Genomic DNA, 22,410 nt, shown 5'->3' with positions numbered 1-22,410 from the left:
ATCCTCAGCCCTCTCCTAGCCTGACCTATTTTCTACTAACAACCACTAAATGTACACATTTAATTAGAAATAATCAACTACAAACACATTGATGCACAACGTCATTTCAAACATGTATTTCTAACATAAAAACCTCTTCAATTGTAGTGAATGGAAATGACACCCTTGTGTTAAACTGACCACTGTATTATAAAAAAAGTAATCATACAATAAAACAACAAAAGAAAATAATGTTATTTTAATAATAACAGTTTAATATGTGTGAAAAAGAATAAAACGGATGTAAAAGTGACTGGAGTTGAAAGTGCAGTCAGTGTGAAGCAGCACAGTGCTTATTCAGTAAATGCAGAGTTAAACAGATGTGTTTTTAGATTTAAAAAATGCCTACTGTTGAAGCACATCTGTTATAAGCTGATTCCAGCTAAAGGTGGCATAAATACTAATAAATAATGTTGACACTCCTTGTGTTGAGTGAACCCGTTGGTATTTCTAACTGACCTGATCCTAATGAGTAATCTGTTAGGTTTATATTTAAAGGCAAGGTTATATCATTTGATCCAGAAACATTTTTAGTTATGCTGATTAAAAGTCTCCTCACATCCTGATAGCATGTAAACATCTTACTGCGATTAAGTCCTTACTCTGATTATTGGAAATAGTCGCATTATTTGTGTACATGTAAACCAGCTTAATGAAAATTCTGTTGTCATTTATTCACTCTCAATGGTGTCTGGTGCTTAAAAAATTGTGTGGGGGGTTTCAAACATACTTTTACTGTATAATGCAGGACTGTACACTGTAAAAAAGACAGTCCTGCATGTAGCCAGCCTGTGTCATGTTAAACACACGTGATGCGTGGCGTTTTCAAATTCAAGCTTAGCAGCAGTCCAGTACAACACAGTGAATCTAATCATTATACAGTAAAAATATATCTTCAAGAATTAAAGGGTGGCATTGAATTTTGTAAATAAACACGCAGTTCAACTGCGCCACATAATTTCGTTCAGCCTATTACGCAGACGTTGAAAACAATAAAAGACAGGACTTACATAGCATCCAGCTAATGTTAGCCAACTCCGTTTGCCATAAGTCCTGGGGCACGTTCAAGTTCAAAACAGTGCGCAACGTTTTGCTACTGTTTCCGGGTTGAACGACATGTAGCGATGTGCAATAGGATTTGAGATACGTTTTCTCATGTTTGGTGGGTGAATCAGAATAGCCAGGGGTTAAATTGGGATTTGTTATGTGGGGGGGTCTGCGGGGAGGGGTACTTCAAGGGGTAACATGTTTAATACTGATGATAGCTAAGCCACTGGTGTGTTTCAATGACATTCTGGACCTCTGATAGGATTTGATAAGTTTCAGCTTCAAATCTGTGCCAGAGGTTGACCCCAAATATTTTATAAAGAGCATCTGAATTTTAAATGATGCAAATCTATGAGTTTGACACCTTATATCCATTTGTTGCACATGTCATTATGCACAACTGATCAAACTTTAAAAGAAGTTAAAAGAATCAACCTCCTTGAATAATTCTATGCATAAGATACCCCAAAAGACTTAATTAACAAGAAAAGCTACAACACACAGTACTGTATCATCAACATGTCCTATAAATTAGCCATAGAGATTCCCTATGCTGGTCAGCAGCTAAAACAATCATATAGTTAGTGTCAGAATCCTGCCGGATCCTGTTGGTATTTAGATCTAGTTTAGCATGGCAGGGTTCTGACAGTACATATGTTCTATGTGGGAAATGTGTGGTTGTAGTATTGGGTTATTCCGACCACGCATTTCCCGGGTCTCGTCACTTTTTCCCCGATCCCTTACTTGTAATTATTTCCAGCTGTATGTAATTTACTTTCTCCCTATTTAAGAGTCCTTGTGTTTGTTGTCCAGTGCACGTTCGTCTTGTTTCCTGCCTTGTTTGATGCCTTGTCTCATGCCCTGTCGGTTCCTGTAAGTTTGTATTATATCCTAGTTTAGATCTGTTTTATGTTTGATAAGTTTAATGTTAGTTTTGTCAAGCTTAGTGTTAGTTAGCGTCGTGTTTTCCCTGTCTTGTTTTGCCCCCTCGTGGGTTTTGTTTTCCTGTTTATCCCTGTGTTTTGTAATAAATCCCTTTGTTTTTTACGTCCGCATCTGGGTTCGTGTTCTGTGTTACCCAAATCCTGACAGAACGAACGTGCCATAAAAGAACCCAGCGGACATGTTCACCGGTACTCGCCTGGCGAGACGGGGAAAGGGTTGCCGCCCCGCATACGAGTCGGGTTACGAGTTTTTTGACCCGCTCGTATGCGGACCCGAGGTCAACACCAGGCAGAACCCGAACCGAACCGCCGAACCCCATCGACTCTCGTCCATCCGAGAGGGAAGGACCGTTGGGATGTGGGGGTTCGGCGACCCTGAACTCTCTCCTCCGGCTCCAGAGAGCCGCTCCCCGCCTCTGTCCCTTCGAGGGAAGCGTGAGAGGAGGATCTCCTGGGAGTCTTCATCTGGGGGGTCCTCCTCCGACTTAAGAGCACCACCACATCCTCTATCTGCTCCGCGACCCCGAAGGAAGAACAGGAGGAAGGGGGAGATTGTTCAGCCATCAGAACGCCCAGAGCCGTCGCCGCAGCCGCCAGAGCGCCCAGAGCCGCCGACGCGGCCGCCAGAGCGCCCAGAGCCGCCGACGCGGCCGCCAGAGCGCACAGAGCCGCCGACGCGGCCGCCAGAGCGGTAGGGGTAGACAAGGTAGCAGACGGGGGCGAGCCAGGACTCACTGGGTAGGGGAAAGAGTTCAGGGAGGACATGGAGACAGTGGCAGGGGAGGAAGCAACAGAGGGAGCCGGTGAGACAGGGGGCGCTGCGGCCGGCAGCGGAGACGAGACAGGGACCGTGACAGGGGACGCTGCAGCCGGCAGCGGAGACGAGACAGGGACCGTGACAGGGGGCGCTGCGGCCGGCAGCGGAGACGAGACAGGGACCGTGACAGGGGGCGCTGCGTCCGGCAGCGGAGACCAAACTGGGACCGTGACAGGGGGCGCTGTGGTTGGCTGCGCAGACGGCAGGGGCTGCAGCGGGGGCTGCGCAGACGGCAGGGGCTGCAGCGGGGGCTGCGCAGACGGCAGGGGCTGCAGCGGGGGCTGCGCAGACGGCAGGGGCTGCAGCGGGGGCTGTGCAGACTGTGAGGTCAACCCCCTTCTCCTCCTCTTCTTTCTCGGGCGTGGTGCAGAAGCTGTGGCAGGTGAGGTGAGGACAGTGGTGGGAGCAGCAGGCTCCGAAGAGGACCCCTCGGATGGCGACTCCCATGATACCCTCCTCTCGCGCTTTCCAAGAAGGGGCATAGGTGGGGAGGAGCTCTCTGGGGCTGGAGGGGAACGTTCTGGGTCGTCGGGCGTCACCACTCCCAAGATACGTCCCTCCGGGATAGATGGCAACGTGGCAGATGGTGATGCCCTGGAGGATACCTGAAGCTCCTCCCGACACAACTTGTCCACCACCTCATGGAACGGGCGGCGGATCAGCTCCTCCCGTTCAGGCAAGGGAGGAGGGACGTTGAGCCCCGCGATAAAATAGGAGTTGAGGAGGGTCTCTGGCAACAAAACCCTCCTCGCTTCCACCACCTGGGCATACCCCCTCAGGGACCTCTCTTGCTGGGGAGGAAATGGGGTTTTGCCCATCTTCATTTCGGCGGCAGTCGACTGCCACCACAGTTCTAGGTCAGCCGACTGCCGCCTGGCAGAACGACACGGGTTGTCTGCTGGGTTCTGTTGTGGCATGTGCATTCTGTTGTGAAGTGTGAAGGACGAACCCAAATGCAGACACCAGTGGATGAACAAAAAGACTTTATATATAATAAACAGAAAATAATACCCACGAGGGGGCAAAACAACATACAAGATACAATACAGAGGATAAGATAACTGAACAGGACAAGAACTATACTACACTTAAACACTAAACAATGAACAAGACTAAATACATTAAACTCTACTGGACAAGAACTTTTAACAATGTACTCACAGGTATGGACACACAATGCACAAGCACAGGACAATGAATAAAAAAGGATTAAATAGGGGAGCAAATCAAGAGGGGAACAGGTGATATAAATGAAACAATAATGAGGAGGCTAACAAGGGACCGGGGTAATCTCAAGACTAAGAATTGGACATACAGCATTAAACTATAGTCTATTTAAAATAGGTAAACATGAAACGGGATAATGTGACAAGTGTGGAGAATTAGAAACAGTAATTCATATTATTAATGAGTGTTCTGCATATGAAAGGGAGAGATTTCAATTAATACAAGAACTACGATGTATGGGAGTTGAAAATATTTCATTAAAAGTATTGTTAGGAAAAGAGGGTAGGCAATCAAGAATTCATGAAGTATTATTTAAATATTTGAAAAACATAGGAATAATAAACAGAATTTAGGTTTTAAATAATTTTTTTTTTTTTTGCATTTCTTTCTTCCAAATCTATGCTCACTCCACACTCCAGATCAGTAGGTGGCGGTAATGCACCTTTTTCGTTAGTTTTCCAAACCGCCATAAAACACCAGAAGAAGAAGAAGAAGAAGGGACCGGGGTAAAAGAGACAAGACACAGGGAACACGTGGTCTAGTAAACCAATACAGAGACCACGTGAACCCACACAAAACATGGGTCTGTCATGATTCTGCCACAAGACTAGATTAAACAAAGGACAATATGGCAGAACTATGACACAAATTGTCAGATTCCATGTTTTCCTTTGTTTTTAGAGTGTTAAATGATGTCTGTGCACATAAAAGATCTATGAAGTTGCAAAAATTAAAGTTTCAAATCCAAAGAGATATTCTTTTTAACTTGTTTGACTCTGTGGACCCATCGTTATTTTTGCTCTATTATTAACACATATCCAACAATCGCTGAATGAATAATAAGGTAAAAAATTGTCTTTTGTAAACATATAGGAAACTTGAGTGTGGACTGCCTCAGACTGTCATGACTGCTGGGTGATCGATGGCTGTGTGTGGGGTGTGTGTGTGTGTGTGTGTTTGTTTACCTGTGGTGCCGGTTCCTCGTGTGTCCACTAACTCCGCCCTCTTGTTTCGGTAATTGTTCACCGGTGGTGTCTCGTTTACCTTTTCCTTTATATTGCACGTAGTCCTGTCTTTCGTTGCGCGCTCATTTGTTTGATCACAGTCTTGCTACTCTGCCTTGTCGGACGCTTTCTTGTCTCCTCCTCTAGTTACCCCAGGATTGGATTACGGCATCCGGAGGCTCGTCTTCGCCCGGACCGCTCGCTTGTGGATTACTGGAACTCATTGACTTTATTTGTCTCTCGGATCAGCTGGTTCGCTTCGTTTTTAGGCGGTACACCAACTGTCTCTGTTTCACATCGGCTTGCATCATCACCCGTGAGTGGATTACACTATTTCACCATTGTGGATTACATTGACTCTATTGACTGTTTGTATCTCGGGACAGCTGGTTCGCTTCGTCATTAGGTGGTTACCAGTTACTTCCGGGTGGCTTCATCTACATCAGGATTCCACAGTGGATTACCCCGTCTCCACCTTCCATCTCCGCCTGTCATCCACCTTCAGGGCGGCGTGTTTCATCTCTCTGTTGTGTGTGGTGACTGTGCTGGTGTTCTCGACGGTGTGCGTGGGTGGCTCTCTTTCTCTTCAGATCTGTACTGGACTATCTTGTAGCGCCGACTCACTCTCTCCTACTGTTGGGCGTGCATCATTCCCATAGTAGTGATTACATCCAGAGTGAGTCGAGGGTGTGTGCCGTGTATGGATCTTACCAGTGACTTTGCACTCCAGCTCTCTAATTCTTTATTTTTCTCAATAAACATTGTTAACTTGCACTTGACTCCGAAGTTTTTCCTGACACAGATAGCACAGATAGCCACAAATGCTACACCATCTTTTATCTTAGGTTGTTTTCACATATGTTGGTGCGCACCGTGGTGCGGCCTCGGAGCGCACCAAAATACATTGTATCATTTTTCAGTTAGTGCGGTCCGTGTTCACATATATATATTTGTTACTTTACTCGAAATGCCGCACCGTACACCATGTGACAACGGTCAGCGCTGTCATTGGTCTCTGACAGCTCTTACCGTCTCATGACCACCCCCACGTTTCCACGACAACCAGCTTGACAGGGAGAGCGCAGCTATCAAGATGTGGAGATAAATGATGCATGTCTTTGCGAAGTTTCTTTGCTTTAACGCGAAATTGCGTAGCTGTTCTATTAAAGCCTTTCTCACGGAGCCGTTTGCTAAAAGCCCGTAATGTCACTATTTGTGTGTGGAGGACAGCTATGCATTTATAAAATCATCAGCTCAAACGTAAAGGAGACAGCGAATCTCTATGCAACGGACCAGGATTGGCTTGTTTGTTGTTAACCCACAATATAACACCCGGCTCACGTCACAACGAAAGCCCAGTGGCTCAAACATGTGGAGAACTTCCTGTATTTGGTTCGGCCCGAGGTCCAGCAGTGTTCACACCACAGGTGGGTCGCCCCAGAGTTCGGCAACAGCCGCTCCGAGACCACCTGTTTAGAGCGGTCTCGGAGCGGTCGTTTAGTGCGCACCCGAGTGCAGCTGTTGTGTTCACACTGACCCAAACGCACCGTACTCGGAGCGACACGTCATTTGGGTCGACCTAAACAGTGTATATGTGAAAACACCCTTAGGTCCTACTCTAAAAAATGAGTCCATTCACAGCATTTCTTTGGTTGTGTGCATAATTAATCCCTTGCTATTTATTATATGTGCAGAACAAAAAAATAATATTTATATGAAAAATGTATTTTCACACCCTTCAGTAAAATAAGAATATCTTTTGAATGCGACATGCTAAAGAGTTCATATTTTTTTTGGGTGTTTACTGTCTGCTGCTGGTAACAACCAGAACTGTCTGCAGTCTGCTAGAGCAGTGTTTCTCAACCCTGGTCCTCAAGGACCCCCTTCCAGAAAGTTTTAGATGTCTCCTTATTTAAAACACCTGAAACCAACTCATCAGCCTCCTTCCAGAATGTCTCCCTATCAAGCTAATAATTTAAATCAGGTGTGTTGATTAAGGAGACATCTAAAACATTCTGGAAGGGGGTCCTTGAGGACCAGGGTTGAGAAACACTGTGCTAGAGCACAAAGAACCAGAGTTATACACTATCAAAGACAGTGTTTACAACATAAAAAAAGAAAATCTGGTCTTTCATCATATGAAAAACAACGTAAATAACAATATTTGTCACAAACAGCAGCTTTTTATGTAACTTCAAAGGGTTTTCTTTAAAATGATATAAAGATATTGCATTTATTCCACTGTATGTGGTTATGGGGACACTTCAAATGTTTTTAGGCAGAAATTGTATACAAAAAGCGTATTATTCCTCCCATCAGTTGGAGTAAAATAACTTTTGCATAGATTATGATAGAGAAAAAAATACCCCTTTCCTCTGTAAGTTGACAATTGCTGAAATCAAACAAAACTGTCTGCAGGTTTCGCCAGAGTTATACACTTTTAAATACAGACTTAAGAAAAAAACATCAAAAAGAGCCTATTTATTTTTTGTTTATTAGAGGACTGACAACACATACAACCATGTTTAGCACTTTCAACAGTGTTTTATGTAATTTCAAAGGGTTTCCTGTAAAATGATAACAAACGTTTGTATGTGAACCTCTGCATGTGAGTTAGGGTTGCCACCTGTCCCGGTTTTACCGGGATTGTCCTTCTTTTTAATAACCTGTCCCGGGAAATGTATCAACTCTCCCGGGACACTGAATGTCCCGGTTTTCGAAAAGCTATGTGAATATGAAATTTAGCGCGCGCACGGCAGAGAGGGAGACCTTGCGTCTGTGTGTGTGTTTGCCTCATTTAGCTCATGTAAGACAGAGAGCATCCTGATCGGCCTGTTTCAGGACATCAACCAATCAATTGTCAGTGTGGGCGGGCTATATACTTGCTTCTCCCGAACCAAACTAATCAGTGTATCTAGAAACAGGTTAAATGATTGTAAAATACATGTTGAGGTGAGTTCAACAAGTTTAATTTCATGTGCATATTTGCTAGATGCTATTTAGACCTGTTTAGAGTTGCAATGGAATATAAATAAAAACAGTTTACATAAATAGTATAAGCAGCTTTAATAAATTGTAAACTTGATTTACATATTTTAACATAATGAACAAATAATTGGGTAACACTTTACAATAAGGTTCATTAGTTAACACATTAACTAATAATAAACTGCACTTATAGCATAAAGCAATTTTTTTTATCTTTGTTAATGTTAATAATACATTTATTTAAATCTTGTTAACATTAGTTAATGCACTGTGAACTAACATGAATAAACCATGAACAGCTGTATTTTTATTTACTAACGTTATCAAAGATTAACAAATACAGTAACAAATGTACTGCTCACGGTTAGTTAACAAATAAGAATTGAAAAAAAAGAGAATTGTAAAGTGTTGCCAATAATGGCATAGGCCTATAGAAATATTATGCTATGGGGGGGGGGCTTGTGAGCAAACCAATTGGCCGGGTCATCATCGATATGTCCAGGTTTTTTATCAGACATGGGTGGCAACCCTAATGTGAGTACGGGAAGCTTTTGAAATTGGGTAGGCCAAATCCAGGCAGGAAAACCCCCAAAATAGCCTCAGAGTGTAAGAAATGTGTTTTCTGGAAATAAAAAGTAACATGATAATATCTGTTCAAACAATGTTAAATGTTATTGATGTTAAATGGGTTTATGGAAAATATAACCAGCAACTACTAATCTGTATTTCTCTCTCTTCTCAGGGTCCAGAGCTGAAGATACTGTGTATGTGGAAACAGGAGCTTCTGTTCAACTGGATATACAGAGAGATAAACTACCTGATGAGATTGAAGAAATATACTGGCATAATGAAAAATCAGACACTATAGTGAAATATTATAATGAATCTAAAAGGGTAAAATATTACGATGACTATAAGGACAGAGTGGATTTCAATAACAAAACCTTCTCTCTAACACTGAAGAACATGAAGAAGACAGACAGTGGAGTTTATACAGCTAAAATAACTGGAAAATCAAATAGAGACTCTGTACACAGGGTATCTGTTATAGGTGAGTTTGAGAGCTGATTAATAACATGAAATGTAGATTGCTAGGGGTTTGCAGTCTCACAGCATGCAAAATGTAGCACCATGAATAAAATACAATACGATACTTAATTTATGCTGGAAAACTTTTTTTGTTGTGATCTTTTATTTTAACCTCAGCTGAATTAATTTAATGGTGTTGATTATTTTTCTGTAAACCGGATACCTAATCTGCCAAATGTCTTAAAATAACCACCAGAGCAATGTATGTGGCAACCGTGGTAAAAGTGGAATAATTGACTACTCTCCTTATCATATCCACTTCGTGTCATGCCACATTACCACATAGGGTGTGCATTATTTTCAAATAATTCAACAGCCCATTGTCAATTATTTCTTACATATTATCTTTACTTAGACAGTACTACACTACATATAATGTAAACATACACTGTAAAAAATTTGCTGTAATAATGCAGCTGGTTGCCAGTAACTTACTGTAGAAGATAAAGACTGAAAATGTTTCATGTTCATTTTACCTTTGAACAAACTGTTGTCAGTAAATAACATAAATGTAAAATCTACAATTAGGGATGGGACGGTATGAAAATTTCATATCATAATTCTACCCAGTCTCACAAAGTTTCGTGATATAGTCACGTATTTTTTTGATTCTTTTTTCGTGCTATTATCACGAAATTTCGTGTTTTTTTCGTGATCGTATAACGAATTCCTGTTTTCGTGTGATTATCACGTATTGGTTACTCAACTGCTTTTTCCTATTTTTAAACCATTGTCGCTTCGGTTTAGGGTTAGATTTGGTGCTTGCATTAGAATGTCACTTTATATATTGGTTTATACAATTTTTTCTGATTTATTTTTTTATATGTCGCCTGGCGTTAGGGTTAGAGTTGGGTTTGGTTAGGGATGTCATTTTATGTAAATCTAACCCTAAACCGAAGCGACAATGGTAAGAAAATAGGACAAAACAGTTGAGTAACCAATACGTGATAATCACACGAAAACAGGAATTCGTTATACGATCACGAAAAAACACGAAATTTCGTGATAATAGCACGAAAAAAGAATAAAAAAAATACGTGACTATATAACGAAATTTCGTGAGACTGGGCTGCATAATTATAGTGACCAAAGTTATCACGGTTATTAATATTATCATGGTTTTCTTAAAATGAGATGGAAATGTTCAAAAAGAACTGATACACACACTGAAAACATTTTAAAGTTTTATTTTTGAAAATCACAAGTAAAAGGTGACATAGAATGATTGAACGGGGTATTTATCTTTGTTCTGTGATGTGACATGTAGATAAAAATGTTTTTGTTTGGGTCTGTAATGCCTTAGAAGCTTCCTAAAACCCTCTCTCAGATAGCTCTATTAGGGTGGGGGATTTTAAACAAGTGGTTTTGCACCTATTTGGCTCCCCTACTGGCTTAACTTGCAATCTCATTACTGATTGGCTGACTTTGCTGCCACAAAAAAAATGTAGCCAATTATTTTAAAGTGAAGGGGCAGGGAGATGCCTGTGATGTCATAAGCATCAGTTTTTCAGATTGGGCCGTTTTCTGGCTGACATTTCTAAAAGAGGAAATTTTATGAGACAGATATGTTTAGCATGTCTAGAACTTTTTGAATGTTCGTGAATACGGGTAGACTAACATTATTCAACAAAGACAAGGTAAAAATGGTTTTCATTCTCTGTCCCCTTTAATATTTCATGTCCCTGAAATTATGTGTTGGTGAAAAATAAATAAATCTGCCTAATAAGTTTCCCTTTAATGAATACAATACATTAACCCTTAAATGTCTTCTTGTGCAAAAAACTAAGTTGCATGTGCATGCATGCGTCAAACTGATTCTGGCGGGACAGGATTTACCGCGAGTTTTCAAAATCATGGTATTCAAACACTGTTGTAATGATAATTAAATTTAAAACTATAATACTAACCGTCAGGACATTTTATCATGGTTAATCGTGAAACCGGTAATCGTCCCATCCCTGTCTACAATAAGTTACTGGCAAAAGCCTGAGTTCAGTTGAAGTCTAGTCATTAAAGAGTCGGGCTTAAAACCGGAGAGTTGCTGGTTCGAGTCACGGCTAGCGGGTTGCAACTGTAGTGCCCTTGAGCAAGGCACCTTACCCTAATTGCTCCCTGGGTGCTGCGATAGCTGCCCACTGCTCTGTGTGTGTGTGTTTATGACTTGCAGTGTGTGTGTTCACTACTCACTGGGATGGGTTAAATGCAGAGGTCACATTGAAGTTTATTTCTCTTAACAGTTTATTTCTGTTACTGGATACACATGGTTGGTCTTTGTGCAGTTCATTATTCTTTGTTGTGTATCTTTGTGGGTTTATATTCTTGCATGTGTGTTCCAGATGCAGTAAAGACTCCTGATCTGACTCTCATCTCCATCTGGTTAAACGGTAACTCCTGTAGTGTAAACTTCACATGTAGAGCTCATGACCTCAAACTTAACTCCACTTATAATAATGCCAGCTGCTCTCCAGAGGAAGTGACATCACATGAGAAGTTTACTCTCATCCTGATCTGTAGTAATGATACCATCATCTGTAACCATAGCAACCCTGTCAGCTGGGAAACAAACAAAATAAACATTCCTCAGAATTGTGAAGGTAAACATTTGCTCCTAGACAACACAGCACAATGCTATTAATAAAGATGCAATGATAGCAGAAATCTAGCAGAGATCTCATAGATCCTAATGTTTACTAATCTTATAAGTGACTTTGTTTGAATTGACTGTTGTTACAGATCCAAAGAAACCAGAACAACAAATCGATTCCATCACACATCGCAACGTGGTGATCTGTATGGTGGCAGTGGTGTTGGTGGTTTTGTTGATTTTTTTATTCATCCGTGGGAAAATAAATAAAGGTATATATGATTTTTTTACATTTAACATTAAAACACTCCCTTCAAACCATGCACAACTTTAAACTTAAAATATAAATTAAAGAACCTTTAGGCAAATTTGCTTACAATATACATATTTATATTTAGGCGTTTGGCATTTATCTTATCTTAACTTGATAACAATACAGTAATAACAACAACAATACTTGATGACAACACAATAATTCTGTTGGCTGAGAACTGAACTCACGAGTTTGGTGCAGACCTTGTTGGACCTTAAGTTACAACTTTCGTTATGTTGTTAATTTGTTGTTTGCGGTTGATTTATGATATAATGCAGAAACTCAGGATTATTTTCAGACAAGTAAAGGATGTATAAAGATTTTACTGCAGAAGTAACATTTTACTACAGTATATGGTGATTTTTCCAACAACCTTACAATGATCTTATTAGTAGACTAGATAGTGAGTCATTTCTGTGTTTATTCTTTTTTGTTAATATTACTATTCAAATTAATAAGGTTAGATTAAATTTCTTATGCACGTTCCTCCAAGGCTGATACACGTTATCTTAGGAAAAACATCATCTACATTTTTTATCTGTAGGGTAATAATGTTATGACACAGAAGACAACGGAGACAGTAATGATGTTTATTGACAGTGTAAACTTAAAAGCAGATACTTGTGGAGAAATAAAGGTGATAAGTAGAGTCTTGATGATAGTTCTTCTAGCACACACACTCTTCCCGCCACAGATAATCCTAGTACTTTCCTTAAATCCAACAAGGGTTCCTTCGACGGCGATGGGGAGATACACAGGCAAAGTCCTGGTTAAGATTGAAAGGAGTCAGGTTATTAGATACGGCAGTACAAAACCAGCTTGCATTAACCTGAATGGAAAAAGAGTGTGTGTGTGTGTGTGTGTGTGTGTGTGTGTGTGTGTGTGTGTGTGTGTGTGTGTGTGTGTGTGTGTGTGTGTGTGTGTGTGTGTGACTGTAACTTAAATAGTGACTGGTAATAAGTGGTGACAGAACTTAAATGTGATTGTGTGTGCTGAGTGAGGGAAGAACCTGGCGAATCAGTTTCAAATAATAAATGTTTTTTAACAACAACAGCAGGCTTCTGGGTCCAGCTGCAATTTTTCCAGCATCCCTCCTCCTTCCCATCTCCTCGTTCACTGCTCTCTTTCTTCCTCTGTGCAGTTTCTATAGGGAATGTAAATATACGTCAAGTAGTGTTGCATTATGGGTTGTGGGTGCCATGTTTAGAGGCACAATCTCTGTTTACAGTTTTCGCTGATTTAATTGTGGGTGTGTTTAGCTAAAACAAGGTAAGATTGAAAAAGAATGGAAGAAATTAAGAAGTTGAAAGAAAAAGAGAAGGGACCCTATCAGGAGAAACTAAATGCCACTGCAAAAAAAAAAACGTTATTTGGACAAACTGTCCAAGATAAACAACATAGATCGATATGATTTAGAAGCCCAAGACTCAGTGCTGCTGCTAGCCATTTTGGCGCCCTAAGCATGAATTCCTTTATGATGCCCCCCAACCCAGAGAAATAAAAGTTTGTTTTTGCCAGTTAGACTTTTATTCCTAAACATATAACTCAATACCAATAACACAATGGGCCCTATTTAACTATCTCATTGCATGGTCTAAAGCGGTCTAAACGGGCGTGTCTGGTTCCACTTTTGCTAATTTAACGACGGGAAAAAATGGTTTGTGCGCTGAGCGCACAGTTGAAAAGGGTTGGTCCTATTCTCGTAAAGAGAAATGGGTGTGTTTTGGGCGTAACATGCAATTTTGAGCATGGCATGGTTGTACCTGAGCATTGTTTCTGACCATGTCCATCCCTTTATGACCACCGTGTACCCATCATCTGATGGCTACTTCCAGCAGGATAATGCACCATGTCACAAAGCTCGAATAATTTTAAATTGGTTTCGTGAACATGACAATAAGTTCACTGTACAAAATGGCCCCCACAGTCACCAGATCTCAACCCAATAGAGCATCTTTGGGATGTGGTGGAACGGGAGCTTTTTGCCCTGGGTGTGAATCCCACAAATCTCCATCAACTGCAAGATGCTATCCTATCAATATGGGCCAACATTTCTAAAGAATGCTTTCAGCACCTTGTTGAATCAATGCCACGTGGAATTAAGGCAGTTCTGAAGGCAAAAGGGGGTCAAACACAGCATTTGTATGGTGTTCCTAATAATTCTTTAGGTGAGTGTATATAGTTAATGGGAATTGTTAGCCTATCATGTGCACTAACTGTAACTGAGAAAGTATTAACCACCATCACCTCAAAATAAATCATAAACTACTGCTCAATATCTAAGGACTAGTGTTTACATTTTTTGCTATAGCCCGGGATAGCTCACATACTTGCTTAACCCTCTGGGGTCTAAGGGGTTTTTAGGGCCCTTGGGAAGTTTTGACATGCACTGACATTTGTGCTTTTTTCAGTTGCTTAAAAACATATTAATGGCAAAAGTCTCATAACACTGTGTTCATCACAAACTTGGCTACAATATCATATAATCAACATGTATGTACATGTTTGTATTTTTGAGAGAAAAATGTTTATGCGTGGTTTTTGAAAAAGCTAAATTTTTAAGTCACTGATATAACTCCACAAAACTCATTCTAAACATGTTTTCCCAAGACTTTCCAAACTGGATCTAGTAGTCTAGAGTTTTTTCTTCAAAATGATGTGAAAATCATATGGCCTATTCAATCACATAAAGCAAGATATTGATTTACAATTTCTAAGACACTTTTGCTTGGGAAAGGCTGTATGCATGGAGGCGGGAAAGCTCCTGAATAATCAGTGATTGACAGCTGAGAGACAAAAGAGTTGAATAATGAGCCACTAATGAGCCTTGTGTGGATGTTCAACAGGAATAACTTTCTCTGTAGTAAAACCATGATAAGGTTTACTTTTCAATATAATGTAAATACACACACACACACATTATATATATTTATATATACTTCTATTGAAATATTTTCTATTAATTTCACAAGTATAAGTTACCTTTTAAAAACCATAGTAGCTTAATCATGGTAAAGATACTGTTTGGCCATCTTAACATGAACACACTTCAACACAGGGTTAGTGTTTGGTTGGCCAGCGAGAGGTTTACTTTTGTGCAGTAAAAAGCTCAAAAGAACAACTGCCAATCATTGTCTGGACTCTTGTTTGTGTTTTTGTAATCATTATAGTAGAAACACAAAAAGGGACACGCGTGGTAAACGTATCAATGTTTGTTTACAACCGCCGCCATTACCTCACGTGTTGATCATGAAAGCAGTGAATGTGTGCACATGCGAGTGATCCTGTGTTTAATAAACTTGCTGTGCGGAGATATGAGCTTAGACGCAACTAAATAAGGATTGTACTGTTTGGAATCGCGCATTATATAAGAATACCAAAAAGCGCGTCGAGTTTCCTGACTCGCGTGTTTGTGTATGTGTGTTCCAATCGCGTGAACTGTTTGACGGAAGAACAAAGAAAACACTCGCGTCATCTGGAGATACTGACACACATACACAAGGAAATAAGGATTTATGTCATGTTTGGTGCAATCGGATGGAACACCAAGGAATGGAGAGACTGGATTGTGGATTGCATATCCATTGACTGCAGGAGGCAAGAGTCATGCATATGGATGTTTCTGCTCATTCACTTCAATGGCGCGGGGGTGTGGCGATCCGATCTCATTACAGATAATGAGGTAACTGGCGAAATACGGTACTTCTCCTCCTTCTCATACAGTTTACACCGAATGACAATATCTGTTTTCAATTTCACTTATATCATTTAAAAGGAGACATTCCAAGCATTATGTAGACATTTATCTTTTGTTTCTACACTAAGTATTCGTTAAGTTACAGTTTATTTTTCTGACGCGTTTCTGAAAGGACTTCACTGAGGGAGAGAGAACAGAACGTGCATCATGTTTATTTTCTTAATTTTGCGAAAAGCACAACATTCTGTTTTTATTGGGAGTGGACAGAAAAAAACTAGACACTTTAACGTTTGAAATGATGTATAAATCATATCTGTATGTCAAAAATCAGCAGAGTAATTTAAGTCTCTTTGCGGAGTGATTGAAAAATAAAGAGTCGCGCCACCGTCGACCCCAGAGTGTTAAATGAGTGTAAAAATGTTAATGTCTATCATCATTTTTATTGCTTGGAATAAAGACCCGGATTGTGAAGCACTGGAGTAGCCCATTTTACTTCCGTAAAAATTGTGATGTCAGGAATACACAGTCGCCATCTTCAGTCTCCACCCTGAGCACTGTCCACCGCCCCACCCCCTTTTTGCCAAACAAACCCCTAAAGAATATCACACCATGTGAGAAAATGTTGTTCAATCGATGGATGTCAGGAAACTAAATCATTGAACAGGCTTCTGAAAAACATTAACATACGAGAACAATGGCTAATGTTCATTTATTCAGAAATTCCTCAACAATTAGTTTGACTTTAGTCGTCTGTTCTAAACATTTCACAAGTGACTGCTTCAGTGTGGCACAGTTCTCTAAAAGAATCTACTCATCAAAGATGTTGCAGTCCTTACTTTGTCGGGTCCAACCTCAAATCTACAACCTGTAAGTAAACACATTTTAAGTAGGGCTGGACGATAAATTGCATGTGATTGTTGCGCATCTCGTTGATTAGTAGTAAAGCGGCATCACTTGCTTTCAGAACCGGTTGCAGCTTCTGAAAGCAGCTGATGGTGATTTACTACAAATCAATGAACCGGCTTTACTGACAAGGTGCGCAAGAGAAAATCGCGTGCGATTTATCATGCAGCCGTAACTTTAAGGCCTAGTCCACACGGACACGGGTATTTTTATAACCGGAATTTTTCCTCCAAAAAAATCCTGTCCACACATGCTCAGTTTAAAATAAATCTTCATCACAAATATGTAAACAGTCTCAAGTTCAACACTCCACAGTAAGTGCAAAATGTGATGTGTGCCAGTAAAAAACTTATATAATAACTTATGTAATAAGACATACATGAACCACATGTATTCAACCCATTTTTGAGCCACTACAAGACATTTCTGTCAGATTGTCAGAGAGCTCAGTCTGAGACAAGACCATGACAAATAACCAGAGGTGAAGGAAGTAATCTAAAGAAATAAATACTCAAGTAGCGAGTTAGTAGTTACTCTTGAGAAAAAAAATACACACATACATACACAGTATACAGTGCACACCATAAGTATCAGGACAGTAAAGACAAAAGTTTGCTGTGGAGACCAGAAATTGGTAAGATGAATATCAGTGTGTCAGAAATACAGAAGTCACATTTGATCAACCTTTGATTATGTTTCAACACATACATGCTTTAACAACAAAGAAAAACAGCCTTTAATGCTGACTTGTATGTTGTACCCAAACGCAAAACTCAAAAGAAATGGATCAAACTGATACTACACACGTGTGAACAATTAATGCATTAGGACACAGTTCATCACTTGAACACTTCTGAGTTAATTGTCTCAACGTGGCCACATTAGATAGTATTAAAATACAAACGTGTTGTGTTATTGAGTTGGAATAGTGTGCATGTTAAAACAGGTGACATTTGTCTATTTATCTTTTAATGTTTAGACATTTCTTGACTCCACAGCAAACTGAGGATTTTTGCCTGTATTGTCTGAAAACTTAATGTTGATGTATACAGCTTATAGCTGAAATATCAGACAAGTAAACCTACAGTGTTTTGCATTAAGTTATGCATAAGTTCACTCAGAGAATCTCCTAAGATGGTCATCGACAGTTTACACTTACATGAAATACAAACTGATTTTAGAAAAGAACTCATGTTTTCTTATGTTGTGAATCTCATGTCACGTGTGTGTGTTGTGAGAAGCACTTACAGTACAGTAGACAGCGAATCAGACGTCAATCATCGATGGACTTTCTTCATTCACGTGTTCACAGTGCTTCTGGCGGTTACGCGGGTTTAAATGTTTCTGATGACTAACAGGTCGCGTGTATATAATGGCGGGTACACGTGTGAAGTTTTGCATTTAGTTAAAAGATTAGTTAATTCATATTCACGTAATACAACACTCTTTATGTTCTGCGTGTTTCTAGACACAAGCAAAACTGCATCAGACGATTCAGTTGTTGCAGCAATCTAAACAATTCATTTAAACTGATTCGCGAACCAATTCAAAACGTTTGGCCCGTTTGCTTTGTAAAGAATCGACTCAAAAGACTCATTTATTTGCAACACCTTAGCCGTTTCTCAATACCAAGTACGCTAAACTCGGACTTGTGTCCTTCGTAGTTCGAACTAGCAAGTTCAGACTCATAAGAACAAACTCCTGACGCGAAATGCATTCTAGGAAACTTCGCTGTCATAAGTCCACACAAGTCTCCTCTGATGCATCCTCGATAAAATGGGCGGATCAAGAACACATCCGGGGATTTTATGTGAACTTGGGCTTGATGCGAACTTTGAATTGGAACAGTACTTGGGCCGCGACTGATGACGTTTCACAAGTCCACAAGAACACAAGTACAGACAAGAACGCATATTGAGAAACGGCTCTTGTAAGGAATCAACTTAAACGAGTCATTAATTCGCGAATGTGTGTGTGTGTGTGACACCGCGTGAGTGAGAGACGCATGGAAAGGAATTTGAAGCTGAACATTATTTGCTCTATAAAAGATAAAGACGAAAACTAAGGACATTTAATCTATATTTTTATTTTATTTTAGTTAGTTTTGCCAGACACACATTACAGTTTTAGTTAGTTATTGTTTTTTTGTAATGCCTCGTTTTTATTTTTATTTCAGTTAACGACAATGTTTTTTCCCAGCTAGTTTTCGTTTTTTCGTTCGTTTTCGTTAACGATTAAAAACTATGTACCTTTTAAAACTTGAAGTTTCCTTGGAGCCTGCTGACATTAGCCTTCTTCTTCTTCTTCTTGAGTTTTACTGGCAGTTGGCAAACAACTTTTAGGGGCATTACTGCCACCTACTGATTAGGAGTGTGGGTCAGGATCATAGGTCAGGACCTATCTATCTACATATATAATTTTACGCATATATTGCAATATATTAAAGCATATAAGGAAAAACTATTACATGTAAAAAATATAGTGCCCTTTTTGTTCTTGATTGCAATATATTTTGTATCATATATGTGACCAGTCACGGAAAGTAGGGACACAAGTCGGATCTGGGCATTTTGAGTTATTCACAGATTCTGAAAGTGCAGTTTCTAAGCTTTCCAACGATGTGTAACACATGGAAATCTGATAAGATTTGGAGAAGTTGTGGCCATTTGAATATAGGAACTCAGAAATACTCAAACCGAGAAAATCGAGACGAAAGGGACTCTTCTTTTCAGCTGGGGGAGACAATAGGGCTCATTTACATCTCATTTAGCTAAGCCATGCCCCCTGTAAAACCCTTTTTGAGATGTTCTAGAATCATATGTAGTATTTTATGACCAAATGACAACCCGCAAAAATAAACATGACTCTTTTACCTTTGTGGGGATCACAAGTCGAATCCAGTCTGTTTCAGATTATCCAATGACCATATTTCTCCACAAATGCGTGTAATCCGTGAAATATAGATTGTTTACATCAGATTTCGCATGAATGTCTGGTAATACAATATAATATATAATCTGAAGACTATTTAAATCGTAACATGTAAGGGTATATGAGCTTACACTCCGTTAAACACATGAACCCGCCTTCAAAGTTTGTATTTAAAATAGGGAAGTAGTATAATAGATCATCCAAACAGCGCCGTCGAAAACGTGACATCCTTTAGAGAGGTTACCAATGGCTCGCTCGTTCCTCCATCAGCCAATGACTTCATGGAAAATATTGATAGACAAAACATGTAGCCAATTATATGAAGAATACAACGATATCTGTGTAACTTCTGTGTGTTTGGACTCATGCTGCGCTGCAAGAACTGACATACAGATGACGTCAAAATACCGCGAGAGCGAGTCGAAATTAAACTACTCCGTAAGATTTCTTGAAGAGCTCTCGCGGTACTTTGACGTCTTCCGACTGCGGCGCCGCATAAAGTCAGTGACGCGGCTGACGTACGATGCGGCTGACTGTTATTTGTTCCGCCCCAGCTTCTTTTATTTTTCTTTTGTTTTGTGCGCCCGAGCTTTACAGTCTGGGGAGACGCAGGCTATAAGTTTGAAAAAAAAAAAAAACTTAGCAAACATATCTGAGGAACAGGGCAGCGCGTCACTCCAGTCACGTGACTTCACGCTCGAGCCGGAAGAGAAGACAATGCTGAATAAAGTCGTAATTCTGCTATTTTTGGACCAAACTGTATTTTCGATGCATCAACACAATCTTACTGACCCACTGTGATGTCACATGGACTACTTTGATGATGTTTTTATTAACTTTCTGGACATGGAAACCATACATAGATTTTCAATGAAGGGGAAAGCTCTCGGACTAAATCTAACGATAAAACATCTTAAACTGTGTTCCGAAGATGAACGGAGGTCTTCCGAGTTTATAACAACATAAGGGTGAGTCATTAATTACATTATTTTCATTTTTGGGCGAACTATCCTTATTTAGTAGTCACGCTGTTCCCTTTGGGGGCGGAGGCGAAAACGTCTCGGTTACGGATGTAACCCTCGTTCCCTGAAGGAGGGAACGGAGACGTCACGTCGTGACCGACGAATTGGGAACTCGCTTAGAGAGACCAATCTGCTTCGAATACTACTAAAACGCCAATGAACTTGGCATTGAGATATTTGCATAATGCTGGCGCCGCCCCGCCAGGTGCGTATATAAGCAGCAGGTGCAAATAAGGAAATTAGCTTCTTTTTCGCTGAGAAAGCCGGAAAGTGTGACCGGCCGTAACAGCAGGTGGCAGCACCTGTGGCGACGGGACGTGACGTCTCCGTTCCCTCCTTCAGGGAACGAGGGTTACATCCGTAACCGAGACGTTCCCTTTCAGTCGGTCACTACGACGTCACGTCGTGACCGACGAATTGGGAATCCCTATCAAAACGCCACTAGGGGCTGACCTCTTCCAGTGACTGCGTAAAAGCCCTCCGGTTCCACTTAAGGAGGAGGAGGTAGGTTTTAGGGCAGAAGGCCGGGCACTAGATGTTCCTTTAACCCCACAGAAGTGCCAGCGACTGGGAAGCGCCCTACCTGAGCGGGATAGGAACGCTGCGGAAGCCACCACCCGTCTTAAAGGTTAACGGTGGGCGAAAGTCAACCGTAGTTGAGAAATAAAGACAGCCGTGGCTGTGTAAGCAAAGCAGTGCTCTGCTAAGGGAAACGTGGGCTGGTAGGATTAACCCCACGGAAAAATACTCACAAAGGAACCCAGTGGGACACAATGTGGAGCCCGAGCCAGACACGTAGGTTCGCGAGGATACAGCTAGTGAAAGGCTGACAGCCAATGCTCCGCAACAAAGGCTGCCAAGGCAGCGGAGGAAGAACAATTCAAACCATTACGCATTTTTGTTCTGAAGGCCTTCCATACTGACACAGTTATGAAGCATCAGATGGAGGCTGCAAGCCGACCTGTGAGACTGTTCTCCGTGCTCCCCCTGGTGAGGAAAGAACACGAGAGGATACAGGCTCAATACGAACACTGTAAAATCTAATGAACGTATTAGGTGTCGCCCAACCAGCAGCTCTACAGATGTCTGTTAGCGAGGAACCACAAGCTAGAGCCCAAGATGAGGCAACACTCCGTGTGGAGTGCGCTCTCAAATTAAAGGGGCAAGGAATACCCTGAAGATTATAAGCCAGGGCGATAGTATCAACTATCCAATGAGACATCCTCTGCTTAGTGACAGCTTTCCCTTTCTGCTGGCCACCATAACAAACAAAGAGCTGGTCTGAGGTCCTGAGGCTTTGCGTGCGATCCACGTAGAGTCGCAGTGCGCGTACGGGGCACAACAAAGCCACGGTTGGGTCTGCGTCCTCCGGAGGCAGCGCTTGCAAGCTCACCACTTGGTCTCTGAAAGGAGTCGTGGGAACTTTGGGCACGTAGCCTGGTCTGGGCCTCAATGTTACGCTTGAGGCAGCAGGACCAAACTGAAGGCACGAGTCGTCAACAGAGAATGCATGTAAATCCCCTACTCTCTTCACTGAGGCCAATGCTAGCAGGGTCAGAGCTTTCATTGATAAAAGCTTCAGACTCGCAGACTGCAAAGGCTCGAACGGGGGGGCCTGAAGGGCTTTCAGCACCATGGACAGGTCCCAGGGAGGAATAGAAGGAGGGCGCGAGGGGTTTAGCCTACGAGCGCCTCTTAGAAATCTAACAACCAAATCATGCTGGCCAACTGTTCTGCCGTTAATAAGTGAGTGATGAGCAGAAATAGCAGCGATATCAACTTTAATGGTGGAGGGTGACAGCCTA

At 41.1% G+C, this 22,410-nt stretch overlaps 1 protein-coding gene across 2 annotated transcripts in view; it reads left to right on the top strand.

The window, feature by feature from the left end:
* The window catches only part of LOC135767163 (CD48 antigen-like), a 45,054-nt gene that overhangs the window by 10,561 nt on the left and 12,083 nt on the right, over positions 1 to 22,410 (top strand). For both annotated transcript variants that reach the window (XM_065276820.1, XM_065276819.1), the window contains exons 2-4: positions 8,809 to 9,117; positions 11,492 to 11,749; positions 11,889 to 12,011. In XM_065276820.1, coding sequence (XP_065132892.1) covers positions 8,809 to 9,117; positions 11,492 to 11,749; positions 11,889 to 12,011 — 690 coding nt within the window. The remainder of the gene's footprint in view (positions 1 to 8,808; positions 9,118 to 11,491; positions 11,750 to 11,888; positions 12,012 to 22,410) is intronic.

The sequence above is a fragment of the Paramisgurnus dabryanus genome, chromosome 6 (genome assembly GCF_030506205.2).
Source record: "Paramisgurnus dabryanus chromosome 6, PD_genome_1.1, whole genome shotgun sequence".
Taxonomy (NCBI): Eukaryota; Metazoa; Chordata; class Actinopteri; order Cypriniformes; family Cobitidae; genus Paramisgurnus; species Paramisgurnus dabryanus.
The sequence above is the reverse complement of the archived record's forward strand: the minus strand, read 5'-3'. Positions and strand labels throughout refer to the sequence as shown.